The sequence below is a fragment of the Pangasianodon hypophthalmus genome, chromosome 10, assembly GCF_027358585.1.
Source record: "Pangasianodon hypophthalmus isolate fPanHyp1 chromosome 10, fPanHyp1.pri, whole genome shotgun sequence".
In the NCBI taxonomy this organism is placed as follows: domain Eukaryota; kingdom Metazoa; phylum Chordata; class Actinopteri; order Siluriformes; family Pangasiidae; genus Pangasianodon; species Pangasianodon hypophthalmus.
This window is the reverse complement of record NC_069719.1, coordinates 2,234,448-2,248,251: the sequence shown is the minus strand read 5'-3', so window position 1 is coordinate 2,248,251 and position 13,804 is coordinate 2,234,448. Positions and strand designations below refer to the sequence as shown.

The window sequence follows — 13,804 nt, the reverse complement described above, 5'->3', positions numbered from 1 at the left end:
TGTCAGTGCTGACCTGGTTGATGAAGGTGTGTGATTGGTGTGTCAGTGCTGACCTGGTTGATGAAGGTGTGATTGATGTGTCAGTGCTGACCTGGTTAATGAAGGTGTGTGATTGGTGAGTCAGTGCTGACCTGGTTGATGAAGGTGTGTGATTGGTGTGTCAGTGCTGACCTGGTTGATGAAGGTGTGTGATTGATGTGTCAGTGCTGACCTGGTTGATGAAGGTGTGTGATTGATGTGTCAGTGCTGACCTGGTTGATGAAGGTGTGTGATTGGTGTGTCAGTGCTGACCTGGTTAATGAAGGTGTGTGATTGGTGTGTCAGTGCTGACCTGGTTAATGAAGGTGTGTGATTGGTGAGTCAGTGCCGACCTGGTTGATGAAGGTGTGTGATTGGTGTGTCAGTGCTTACCTGGTTGATGAAGGTGTGTGATTGGTGTGTCAGTACTGACCTGGTTGATGAAGATGTGTGATTGGTGTGTCAGTGCTGACCTGGTTGAAGAAGGTGTGTGATTGGTGTGTCAGTGCTGACCTGGTTGATGAAGGTGTGATTGGTGTGTCAGTGCTGAACTGGTTAATGAAGGTGTGTGATTGGTGTGTCAGTGCTGACCTGGTTGATGAAGGTGTGTGATTGGTGTGTCAGTGCTGACCTGGTTGATGAAGGTGTGTGATTGGTGTGTCAGTGCTGACCTGGTTGATGAAGGTGTGTGATTAGTGTGTCAGTGCTGACCTGGTTGATGAAGGTGTGATTGGTGTGTCAGTGCTGACCTGGTTAATGAAGATGTGATTGATGTGTCAGTGCTGACCTGGTTGATGAAGGTGTGTGATTGGTGTGTCAGTGCTGACCTGGTTAATGAAGGTGTGTGATTGGTGTGTCAGTGCTGACCTGGTTGATGAAGGTGTGTGATTGGTGTGTCAGTGCTGACCTGGTTGATGAAGGTGTGTGATTGGTGTGTCAGTGCTGACCTGGTTGATGAAGGTGTGTGATTGGTGAGTCAGTGCTGACCTGGTTGATGAAGGTGTGTGATTGGTGTGTCAGTGCTGACCTGGTTGATGAAGGTGTGTGATTGGTGAGTCAGTGCTGACCTGGTTGATGAAGGTGTGTGATTGGTGTGTCAGTGCTGACCTGGTTGATGAAGGTGTGTGATTGGTGTGTCAGTGCTGACCTGGTTGATGAAGGTGTGTGATTGGTGTGTCAGTGCTGACCTGGTTGATGAAGGTGTGTGATTGGTGTGTCAGTGCTGACCTGGTTGATGAAGGTGTGTGATTGGTGTGTCAGTGCTGACCTGGTTGATGAAGGTGTGTGATTGGTGTGTCAGTGCTGACCTGGTTGATGAAGGCATGAGCAACACGTGGGCTCAATAGTAAGATGGCACGTCTCAGAGAGTCTCTGTAACGGTTCAGCGCTTCTGTCTTCATTGTACTGAAGAGCGTCAGGAAAACCTTCGAGACGTTCCGCTCTACCTGCTGCAGGGACACGTCCAACCCGGAGCGAGATGCCTGATCCAGAAATGCCTTTAATCCACCAACATCTGAGAGAGAGAGAAAGAAAGAGAGAGAGAGAGACAGACAGATAGACAGACAGACAGACAAACAGACAGAATAATAGGGAGACAGAGTTTATTGGTTTTGAAGGTTATGGGTCTGTCTTAGAGGTTATCTTGTTTTTAGCTTACAAAAGATTCTTCAGATAAAGGAATAAAGAAACAGACAGTACTCTTAACAATTTATAATGATGTTGTAAGCTGAATGGGCAATTCCCCACAAATGTTCACTTTACACAGCCCATTTGTTATGTGTCCAAAAGGACGTTGTGATTTTTCTCAATCACACGACACACTCGCCGTCATGAGAACACTGTTACTAGGCAACTGGGAACTACGGACGCCAAAGTGCTTCTTATTGCTCCTGGAAATAAGGTGTACACTTTAGCTAGCCTTTATATGCACAGGACAAAGACACAGTGACAGCAGAAAAAGAGATACAACCATTAGGAACATCAAGATTTCCTGCAGATGTGTTGATAAGTTGTAAAGAAAAGATTCAATATGACTAAAATTATACTGCACACTTAGAATCATTGGCTAATCCAACATTCATGGGTTCCATCAGACTGAGAAAGGTCAGGATTGCTTCACAATTTGTGAATTTTGTTGGTGCTACCAGAACATTTTAGCTTATGAATCCAAACCCTCACACATTTAGAATCTTCTTGTAAACATGGTGAATACATAACTGTATATGAATACAGCATTTACTGAATGTCCTACAAAAGGTTAGGGATGAGACAGACTAAAAGACTAAAGTGCCGCTGCATCACTCTCTTTAGGTAGCACTGCTATCAGCAGGTAGTCCAACAGCATTGTAGATAATGCTGTTGAAAATCACATTTGTTTTTAAAGATTATTCTGCAAGTCGTTCAGGCAGGATTTTTTTTCTTCAGCCATCTGATCTCTACGTCTGTATCAGACTGTTTCACTCACACCATATGTCTATCAGTTAATCTATGCGTGTTGATGCTCGATCTATCTCTCAGAGCAGTGGGCAGGGGGGGGTGAACATCTGAATAACAAGCAGGCAGAGACATGAGTCACTCGTTCCCGTTGCCCTGTTCCTGTCTGTCTGATGGCTTAATGAAGCAGCACGCGGCTTTATGAAGCACAGCGGCACTTTACACACAAACAAGAGGATGATCACTCACTCCAACATACACTTGATCACGCTATTGAACACACACTCAAGGAAGGAGGAATGCAAATGAGTCCTCAAAGAATGACTAAAAACATTCAGACCACTGTGACTTTCACTAGTTTTTCATCATTAACCCTCCTGTAGTGTGCAATACTTAGCCATATTTCTCATCGCTCCAGGCTCTACCCCTGTCCAAGTCATCTCAGAGACAATAAACAGAAACATCTCTGTAACACTCATGCACACACCCATCTATGAGTTCTACAGTATATTGTACTTCCATTCACGTTGCTTAGTCATGTTCTGGACTCGTAAGTCTCAAGCTCAGCCAGTCTCTGGACCTGTGCAAGTTGAGTCGAATGATTTTTTTCCCATGATCCAGACAAGCCGACTCGACTGACGCCACGCCTGACTCCACGGGGTTCCTCTCACTTATCGACTGATGACTCACCATCTGAATGGATCAATAAATTTTCATGAACTCTAGTCTAGCGATAATTAGGTCATTGCTCAGATCAAATGTTGCCTAATCGTATCTTAATAGTCAACAGTAGCACTGCTGTTTATTATGGTAGCAGAATATTTGCCTCTCTTAGTGTATTCATTCTGTGATTAATTAGTCCATTACACTGCTGCCAGTCTTAATGGTATTTTTATTAATGATAATTATTTGCGAACACTTTGTTTTATAGTCCACTGTAGCTACTCTACAAACCTGCCACATTACTGGCATTAAATAGAGTAGCAACTAATTCTAAACCATATCAGTTTTTGTAGATATACGTCACATGTACACACTCTATATGCAGTCTATAGCTCTAGTTGTTTAATAAATAACAGGAGATAAAAGGAGATGGGTTACAGACAATAGATGCTTTAGAGAAAGGGGATGCGTTAGAGACTGGAGATGAGTTAGAGAAAGGACATGAGTTACAGACAGGAGATGCGTTAGAGACTGGAGGTGAGTTACAGACAGGAGATGCGTTAGTGAAAGGAGATGCGTTAGAGACTGGAGATGAGTTACAGACAGGAGATGCGTTAGAGACTGGAGGTGAGTTACAGACAGGAGATGCGTTAGAGACTGGAGGTGAGTTACAGACAGGAGATGGGTTAGAGACTGGAGATGAGTTACAGACAGGAGATGCGTTAGAGACTGGAGATGAGTTACAGACAGGAGATGCGTTAGAGACTGGAGGTGAGTTACAGACAGGAGATGGGTTAGAGACTGGAGGTGAGTTACAGACAGGAGATGCGTTAGAGACTGGAGGTGAGTTACAGACAGGAGATGGGTTAGTGAAAGGGTATAGGTTAGTGAAAGGAGATGGGTTAGAGACTGCACAAAGATTAGTGTGGACAAGTTCTGGGCTGCAGACAGTGTTAGTAACAGGAAAAGGACGGGAGACAGATTAGAGACAGCAGACAGGTAATACGCTCCATGGATTTAACTTTTTAGAACCTGGATTTATAACTATTTAATATATTTCGGATGAAACTGTGAAATGGTTGCACTGAAAAGGTCAATAGCCCGAGCAAAAGCCGTGTGCTCATATCAACAGGACATTTCTGTCTTAGTGGTTTGCTGCCATACAGAATCCACATGCCTGCAGCATCACCAGGAGGTCTGTGCTGTGGAGCTACAAGGCCATGAAGAGTGTCACGCTGAGTGAACACACACACACACTGGGACACAGGGGTTACAGCCGGGTCGTTATGTGTGAAAGGAGAGCCGAGGGACCAGAGCTGACTAAAAGCCACTCCTCTCATCTTATGCTCCCAAGGCATGCAGAAGAGCACACACATCCCAAAGAAAACACACACACACACACACACACACACACACACACACACACACTGAGAGCAACCAGGCACTGTGCTCGACAGAAATTGAAAACAGAGCTGTTCGGAAAACTCTTCTTCCTGCTTGCAGTTCAGAATTTCTTTGAGATCTTTGAATCCAAGAGCACCATTAGTTGACAAGCTGATGAGCATAATCAGCTTTCATATCTGTCTAACATCATATTGTCAAAATGTATAACAAATACTCATATATAGTAGATGATACAACCAAAGAATCATCCTGAAATTATCAGTGACAACATGAAGCAAATTGTATTTAGGATAATAAAGAATTATCCATCATAGATCACCACAAGTGTCTATCTCTGCCTTGATGAAAGCGTACACCTGACAGCATGCTGTTGTAGAAAAATAATCAGCGATGAGGTGGTGGGATGAAGAGGAGTTACTGCTACCTCCAGAAGATGATTATTTTCATATAACATGTCACAAAGTGTTTTTTTCTTCTTATACCACAGTAATGGACATCATACATTTCATAACTTTTATCCATGTATAGTTAGATTTAATGCGAAAACTTTAAACTTATGTAGATACAGCTGTACGTCTGATGGTATAGCGCTGACACTGGAGACTCCTTCCATAAATGTTAAATAAACGTCTCCTTACAGAAGACTTCTCCGTGTCAATGATTGCACACATTTTTTAAATCTGTTTATGTGGGGTGTCCACCGTACACGTCCCTGATGCTAGACTATGCCAGATAGTAGTTTATGTATAGTAGATGCTAGTTAATATGCGTTAATGTCTAGTGATAATGACATCAATGGAGTAATTATGACTGAAGTATAATTTTATTAGTATATTAAAATAAGTAACTTTAACTTGATAGACCTCCTAGGAACAGGTGGATCAGTCAGCAGTCGATCAATAAGGATGGAGGAAGAATGAGTAGGCCTCAGGATGGCAGAAATATTTTATACTCAGTCCAATTATTGTCTGTTCGTTCCAGACGTAGAATTATCCAGCGTGAACTACGCAGCTGTGTCTATAAGACCAAGGTCAGGCTTAATATAATACATCCAGATACATAGCTGTAAGAGCTGTAGTCCAGCTTCCACCCACTATTATACAATTTCACTGAAATATTATCAACAATATCACAGATAGTGCAACCCAACTGCCATTACACCAACACGATGCGAGGCTTTTCTCACTTATTTCCCATAGACACAGAGAAATGGTTTGTTCTGTATGTCACTTTATGGCAAAATCAATGAAAGGCATCAGTGGAAAAAAGAAAATCTGCCACTGAGCTTGAAGCTTTGCTGTCCCGAACTCAAAGTAGAAGTAAAACAGATTCGCTTCACTTCATGTTACAGTTCAAGAAATGCAAAGACAGCAAAAAAAAAAAAGTGCAAATACGCTATAAAGTGAAAACATCAGTGAAAAGTGGCAGCACAGGTGCAGCTAAACCGAAGAGCTACCTACTGCTGACTGGTCTTTCTGTCTGAACCTTTAAAATATGATGTTAGAAACTCTCCCTGCTCGTTAACCTTCATCATTCTGCTTTAGTTTTGCTATATTGATGAGCAGTGCAGTGTTACACAAGAGAGAATGTTCACCTCAGTCACATAATCAAATAAATAACCAAAAAGAGGAGGAAATGAAAACAGCAGAAAGTGCCACAGAGGGACAGAATTTTTTATATAACTGTCTCCGTCCCTGATAGAAGAGTGCACTAAAACATACCACATGTGGTACACAGATACTGTACCTTGGGATAGTTCTGGACAACCAGCTCTCATTTTCTGCTAATATCGCTAATCTGACATGGTCATGCAGGTTTCTCCGTTATAACAACAGGAGGACCTGCTCATTCCACTTGGGGACACACTGTTATAGGAAAATGAACAACTTTGGGGTGTTAAGAGTAAATTTGTTGTTGATTATTTTCCTGTAACCTCATGCCCCATGTTTTATTACTTACTTTTAATTAGCATGAAGGTCAGTTCTGTAAGTCAGTCTGGATAAGGGCTTTGCTAAATTCAGACTGTGCGAATGTTGAGGAGTGAGTGGTCTCCACTGCTCAGCCTGGATCCCCGGTTAGGTTTTGTCGTGACAGTCTGGGTGATTAAATCTTCTTGGGTACGGAGCCAGTGACAGACAATGCGAAATCCTCCAAGTCTGTGCATTCTCCAGCATGTTTAAACATCAAACCAGCCCTGCAGTGCTGAAACTGTTCTCTCTGGCCGCACTTTAAAGGAAACCTTCACTCTGAAACACACTGTATGTATGTTTCTATTGAAAGATCCGTGCTGCGGTTAGTGATTCTGGTGCTGATATGTTGGTTGCCGCTTTATTTCGGTTATTCCTGTGAGAAGTTGAGCAGTTGTGTCCTGCACAGATGTCACAGGGGGGACACTGGTAAGGTTTGGCTATTAGCTCCTACAAACAATAGAATAAGAGTTCTTTTCCCACTCACCATGTTAATGCCATGTTAGTGAGAAATCCAGAGATAGCATACATCATCCCAGAATGCAATGCACCTATATGACGTTGTTTCATTGAGTTACATCAGAGACTTGACTCGGCCAGTTATCAAGCTATGAGATGATGAGCATTATAGTGTTGACGGTGTTATTAGCAGGAAAGTTGAAGCTTTGGAAGCTGATCTGTTTGAGCAGAGTGCACAGATGAGGGGGTGAGAGAGCTGGAAAGACTAAAGCACTAAAGTGCTGCTGCTGCATCGCTCTCTTTAGGTAGAGATGAAGGAAGTGCTACATCCAACCACACCACTATCAGCAGGGAATCAAATGGCATTGTGGGTAATGTAGGAAACTTCACCAAATTGAAAGTAGACCCACATGTTGATGAAAGAGGATTAAACTAAAATGTTGACTCAGAATTTAATGACAAAATGCACCTTTTTCACTGAAAGGAATATTCAGGGTGGAATTTTACTTTAATGATTCTCATGAGCCGTTAGTGGTTTGTGAAGCCTAGAAGCACAGAAAGGTCTAGAATGGTCTCATGGTGTTATTGTGAACATGACGCATGGCCCCGTTGGTATAAGAACATGTTGATGTTTATTACTTTGCTCAGATTTGTGTGGTTGAAGTCGGCAGCAACGATTAAAAGCCTTTAGGGTGTTTGGTGTTAGCGACGGAGCCTGTGTATAGAGTCATATTTCCACAGCACACCCATAAATTCGGCGAGCGAATAAACAGCTGTGAGTCTGTACCTCAGCGCAGATGGAAATAATTCTCACCGGAGCTCATTTTTCCCCCTGCTGTACTCTGACAGGCTTCGACAGACAACACGAAGCTGAGAAAAATTTCAGCCTCAGAGATAACGCATGGCTAAAACACAGAGCTGTGTGAAGTGCAGCAGAGGTGCAACAGAATGGCATGCTGGGAGTTTCTCACCAAATCAACACTGACGGACGGAGCAGCACAGGCTCATTGGGCGTTTATATCCACTCTGACAGCGTGTGGGTGTGTTTGTGTAAGCGACTGTGAAGTGTGCACTTGTTTTTTCTGGAAGTTTTAACCATGAAAGAGTTGAGGCTGATTTTGAAATGTTTTAAGGCGTCTGAAACACATCGCTGTAACTGCTACTGATCACTGTGGGGTATAAAGAGAAGTGCTCTTCTAAACACATTAGCGAAGAAGCGACTGATAGACACTTCTTACTCGTCTGTTTAAACTGGTGCTGTTTTTCATTTAGTAACACTGCACAGTCCTAACACACACTTAAACATTTCTCCTAATTTACACTGGCTTGCATAAGCGTTCCCCCTCCTTAAACTTTTCCACATTTTATAGTGCTACAGCCTGGAACTGAATAATAATATTGAAGTGTGTGATATATATCTCAAAATCATTTGCAAAATTATTTACAAATGAAAAATGTAAAAGTTGTGACTGCAAAAGTATTCCCACCCACTGCTGTAAAACCCTTCAATTAGTTCTGCTGCCTTTAGAATTCACAATTAGTTAAATGATGTCGACTTGTGTGCAATTATAGTTGCAAATATGGTGGTGATGATGGTGATGATGGTGATGATGATGATGATGGTGATGATGGTGGTGGTGATGATGGTGATGATGATAGTGATGGTGATGATGATGATGGTGATGGTGGTGGTGATGATGGTGATGATGATAGTGATGGTGATGATGATGATGGTGATGGTGGTGGTGATGATGGTGATGATGATAGTGATGGTGATGATGATGATGGTGATGATGATGGTGGTGATGATAGTGATGGTGATGATGATAGTGATGGTGATGATGATGATGGTGGTGATGATGGTGATGGTGATGATGATGATGATGGTGATGATGGTGGTGGTGATGATGGTGATGGTGATGATGATGATGATGGTGATGATGGTGGTGATGATGATGATGATGATGATGACGACGATGATGATGATGGTGGTGGTGATGATGATGATGATGGTGATGGTGATGGTGATGGTGATGATGATGATGGTGATGGTGATGATGGTGATGATGGTGATGGTGATGGTGATGATGATGGTGATGATGACGATGATGATGATGATGATGATGGTGATGGTGATGAAGTTCCTCACTGTACTGATGATGATGATGATGATGATGAAGTCCCTCACTGTACTGATGATGATGATGATGATGATGATGAAATCACTCACCATACTCTGCATCATAGAAGATGATGAATTTGCGCCAGTGCAGGTCAGACAGGAGTGTGAACAGGACATGGTCGAGGCGTACAGGTGGCCGTGCAGCGAGTGTGTACGTCTCCGTGTCGGGTCTGGTGTTGAACACACACTCTGCCCGTGGAGCTCCGTTCCCTCCACGCTGCACGAACAGGTGAGGGATGTGCATGGCGTCTGTAAGGGACTGCAAAGCACGAGCCGCAGCACAGCCTGTCGATGACACCAATGCCAGGATACCCTGATTCATCAGCTCACACGCTGCAGACAGACAGACAGACAGACAGACAGACAGACAGAGAGCAAGAGTTTCAATAGCAAGCTCCATTAAACAGGCTCTCTCTCTCTCTCATACACACACACACGCATACAAAATCCACATGATAGTAAGTTTTTTACTTTCCCATGTTCATCAGGTTTGCCATTAAAATTATATTAAAATATCTTCTAACTCTTTGCTAGGAATGGACACATGATACAGTAACAAATTTAAACTAACCGCATGAACACCAGTGTCATCTTACATTTTGTAAAAATAGTCCATTATTAGGCATTTTTCTTTGAACATTTACAACTCACTCAACTCAAGGTTTCAAGTTTTTATCCTCTTCAGATCATTTGCTGTTAACACATTAACATCTTAAGGTGGATTATTTTGGACTTCTGGAGTACGCTGCTACAAGGTAACACTCAAAAATACGGTAAAAAGCAGCCCCCAATAAACACAGCATATGAGCCAATCGACATATGAATCTGGAATGACAGTTGCGTATGTGATTTGAACTCTCCAATATTAACTGACCCCCTGGAAGCCCCGCCCCTTCCTCCATCTCACGTTAGCATTCTGTCACGATAAACGGAGAATGATTTGTGCTCAATAATGTGAAATGTGATGTACTGTATGTTTCACTTAGCTAACATTAGACATGTTTATATTTAACAACAGGTAACTATATTTATTAGGGATAGCACCAAAAGGTTTTGGCGGAAGATAGTCAACAATGGCACTAGAAATGTTTACATGGACACTTTCTTTTTTTTTTTTTTATACCTTTTTCCTACAGTAGAAAGAAAGAAAGTGTACATGTAAACTTTTCTTGTGTCTAGATCTTACCAGATTTGATTCCCAGCAAAGTGCCTAGTATTTAACATAAAACCCCATAAAACCCAGTTTCTACCTTAGACATATGATTTGTTAAAGGACTATATCAAAAAATGTATTTCTGGACTATGTATTCCTCTCTGGTGTTGTCAGGGCCACTAAGTGTAAGAAGGGAATTATGACAATGAGTCGATGTGAGCCTTTAATGGAATAAAAATCCTGGAGAGAAATATGGGATGCTAAAGGTCAGGATGGATTCAGTGGCATTGCTGTGTTTCTCAGGGACAATTATTCTCAGGGACTCCATTAATTCATCCATTTAAAATGTGAGTGTGAATAGAAGAGAGGGAAAGAGAAAGGGAAAAGCAGGGAAATGAGAGTATGTTAGGAAGAAAGGGAAAGCAGTGGAGTGTGTTCCTATTTTCGAGAAAGAGCACTAACGTTCTTCAGTGAAAAGTACTTTATTTTCCATCTCAGACTAAAATAATCAGACGCTCATGAGAGATTTTAATTTTATTTATAACGCAGTGCTGTTGCAGTCTTGTCCTTTCTCATACGTCATTGTTTCTATAGTAACAGCTCATTCACGGGGACTTGTCTGGTGAACCAAATAAAAAATATATAAGCGTGGAGATGTTTATTTGACAACAACGGAAGGAGTCTCCAGTGTCAGCGCTTTGCAACAGTTAGCTTTGTGGTTTCCTGGTAACATGACAAGCTGCTTGTTTTGTCCTAAACTTTAAGAGAGAGAGAAAAGAGAGGCTGGTGAGGGAACGACTGTTCATAGCTGCTATAAGGTAAATGATCAATTGTTTTGTGAACGTTCTACCATATTAACTGTAACTATAAAAGGATAAAATGTATCACGCTGTAATAAATAAAACTTACTAATTGTTGGAAGATTGCTGTGGTATAAGAGGAATAAAACACATTGCTCTGTTATGTATTATTTTCCTATAATAGCCCAACATTGAGCGTTTTATACAGATAGCAGATATTCGGGCTGATTTCAGTTCCTCAGAAGGATAAACTCTGGATTTGTGTTAAATAAAGGATTCTTCCAGCTACAGTAATGTGCGGCTGCACTCAAACCAATCAAGCTGTCCATCCTTGTGTGTGAGATAATAAATAAGTAATCGAAAGAAAGATCAATTTTACCATAAGCAGAATGCTAAATAGATTCTGACAGAGAACATGCTTAAGCCTGTGGTGAGAATAAAATGAATACACACGAGGAAGTGCTGAAATAAAGCACATAAAAAAAGTCTCAACAGTGCCTGCTGCTATTAGGTGATTTATTGTGTGATCTATTTTTTTCTGTGTTTAATAAAAAAACAACAACAACAAAAAAAAACACAGTGCATCAATTTGTTCTCTAAGTATATATTTGTTTCTGAAGTACACTCAAGAGGGCCCTTAAACAGAGCAATTTTATCAAGAGAACATCTGCGTTTAGAAGAGGAATAAGTAGATATTACACCTCACTTACATCAGCAGGTGTTAGTGAACTTTCAAATACAAGAACATTGTAAAAAGGAAGTAAACATATCAAAGTGAACAAAACTGAAATTATCAAGATGTCAACCAGCAGTTTAATATCACACAGTATCAGTCATCACAAACCCTCAGACTTCAAGCACAGCGGGGTTCAGCTGTCACTCACGTCTGTCAAAATAGATCAAATAAGCAGTCCCACACACACCCAAGATCCAGCCATGAAAATTCACACACTGCAGGGACAAACATCACGACTGACATCTTAATCCTGCCCAGCTTGTCTTCATCATCAGGGATTCTAACCTTTACACAACACCGGAAATCAAAGATAACCTCCGACTGAACACACACAACCCAAACCAATAACTACACTGTTCCCTCAGTGAAGCCTTAAGTGATCTTCAGTCGTCCCCTAATCAGAAAGAGTTGCACATAAAACCATTTAAAAAAAAACCCTTAATTACCCTTTAAAAAGCTTTTTTTCTAACAGTGTACCAGGTTCAATTTTAAATGCCTGACAGGTTCTAGGTATTATATAAAGAATAAAACACAACAGTAAGGTGTGATGAAGTGGAGTTACTGGTACTGTTAAAAACACGACTGAAATCGGTAAGCACTCAGCGCAGCCAGATAATTCTCCTGCGAGTAGAAACCATGCTGAAACATAATGACAAGAAGCACAGTTAAACCAGAATACACACCGGCAGTGTCTTTCCAAGAAGGAGTAATTTAATTCGATGAAGCTAGATGCACAATTAGCGATGTTGCTCACAATCTGTAAAAAGCTTGGAATCATTTGAATGGCCAGCTTTATAACATGAATCAAGTAAATACATTTTACACTTAGAGAGTCAGGTAAGCTAATGCTTTGGATGAACTATCTGCATAGAAATGGATATAATGCTAACTAACGCCTGTGCAGCTAACAATGACCAGAGCTTAAAGCTCATAAGAGCACATTATGAAGAAAAACCAGGAGAGCGAAGGCACTCTTGACCATCCTCATTCAGTGTGACCCGAGTTTCGAGTGTTTATATGTTATAACTTGGCTTTCAAACAGTTGAACTTTTGAGTGTGCTTGAACGTGATGTCACGACAGGCCTTGCTAACGCTAACACTAGTTAGAATGCTAACTCTCATTGAACTACTGTAGTTTCTGGGGGCAGAGCTTTGGGTACAACATATGTTATTCCTCTTATACCACAGCATTACACTTTTTATTTATTACAAAATTAGCACATCATACTTTTTTAATCTATTTAGTTACGTTTAATGTTGTAGAAGAAGTTAGTTTCAGTTATCACTCATGTTAGTGCAGCTAAAACAGTCGTTCCCTCACCAGCCTGTCTTTTCTCTCTCTGGAGAACATGACAAGACGACACCAGAGGCAGCTGATGTTTCTCTATAAAACAGACGTCCCAGCTTTCACGTGATCAGTGAGAGTTTAAGTGGAAAAAAAAGGAAATAATTCACTTCATTCAGAGGTGATGGACAGTGTTCTCATCGTTATGTGCTGTCTTAAGAGAGGTAAACACGAGAAAAGTGGGGATTTAGTGCAACATTTATGGCTTCCGGACAAACGCTGCTTAAAAAAACCTCCCTGACAGTTACAAAGTGCTGAAACCGGGGACTCTTTTCATAAACGTTCATAAATAAACATCTCCATACCATATCACTGATTACACATTTTTTAAATCCATTTATGTGGACCAGCCGCAGTACCAGTCCCTATGAACGAGCTGTTACTATAGAAACGATAACATATTAATATAAACGAGCGCATTAATATAAACCTGTGATCTGCAGCTGCACTACTGTCAGAGCTGCTGTTCTAGAAAATGAATCAACACCTTCTGACCAATCAGAATCCAGAATTCAACAGTGCTGTGGTGTAAACTACTTTATAGACTCACATTACAACACTGTTTTGTTTTTTTTAATCCGTCACGATGAAGTTGGCTGAAGTACAATTAATTAAAAGTTACTGACTAGAAAGTTGCTTTATTG

The 13,804-nt window shown here is 41.2% G+C and overlaps 1 protein-coding gene across 2 annotated transcripts in view; it reads right to left on the bottom strand.

Moving 5' to 3' along the window:
• The window catches only part of grid1a (glutamate receptor, ionotropic, delta 1a), a 181,014-nt gene that overhangs the window by 39,473 nt on the left and 127,737 nt on the right, over window positions 1–13,804 (bottom strand). For both annotated transcript variants that reach the window (XM_034307825.2, XM_034307824.2), the window contains exons 3-4: window positions 9,175–9,459; window positions 1,326–1,531 (exon numbers count right to left, since the gene is read on the bottom strand). In XM_034307825.2, coding sequence (XP_034163716.2) covers window positions 1,326–1,531; window positions 9,175–9,459 — 491 coding nt within the window. The remainder of the gene's footprint in view (window positions 1–1,325; window positions 1,532–9,174; window positions 9,460–13,804) is intronic.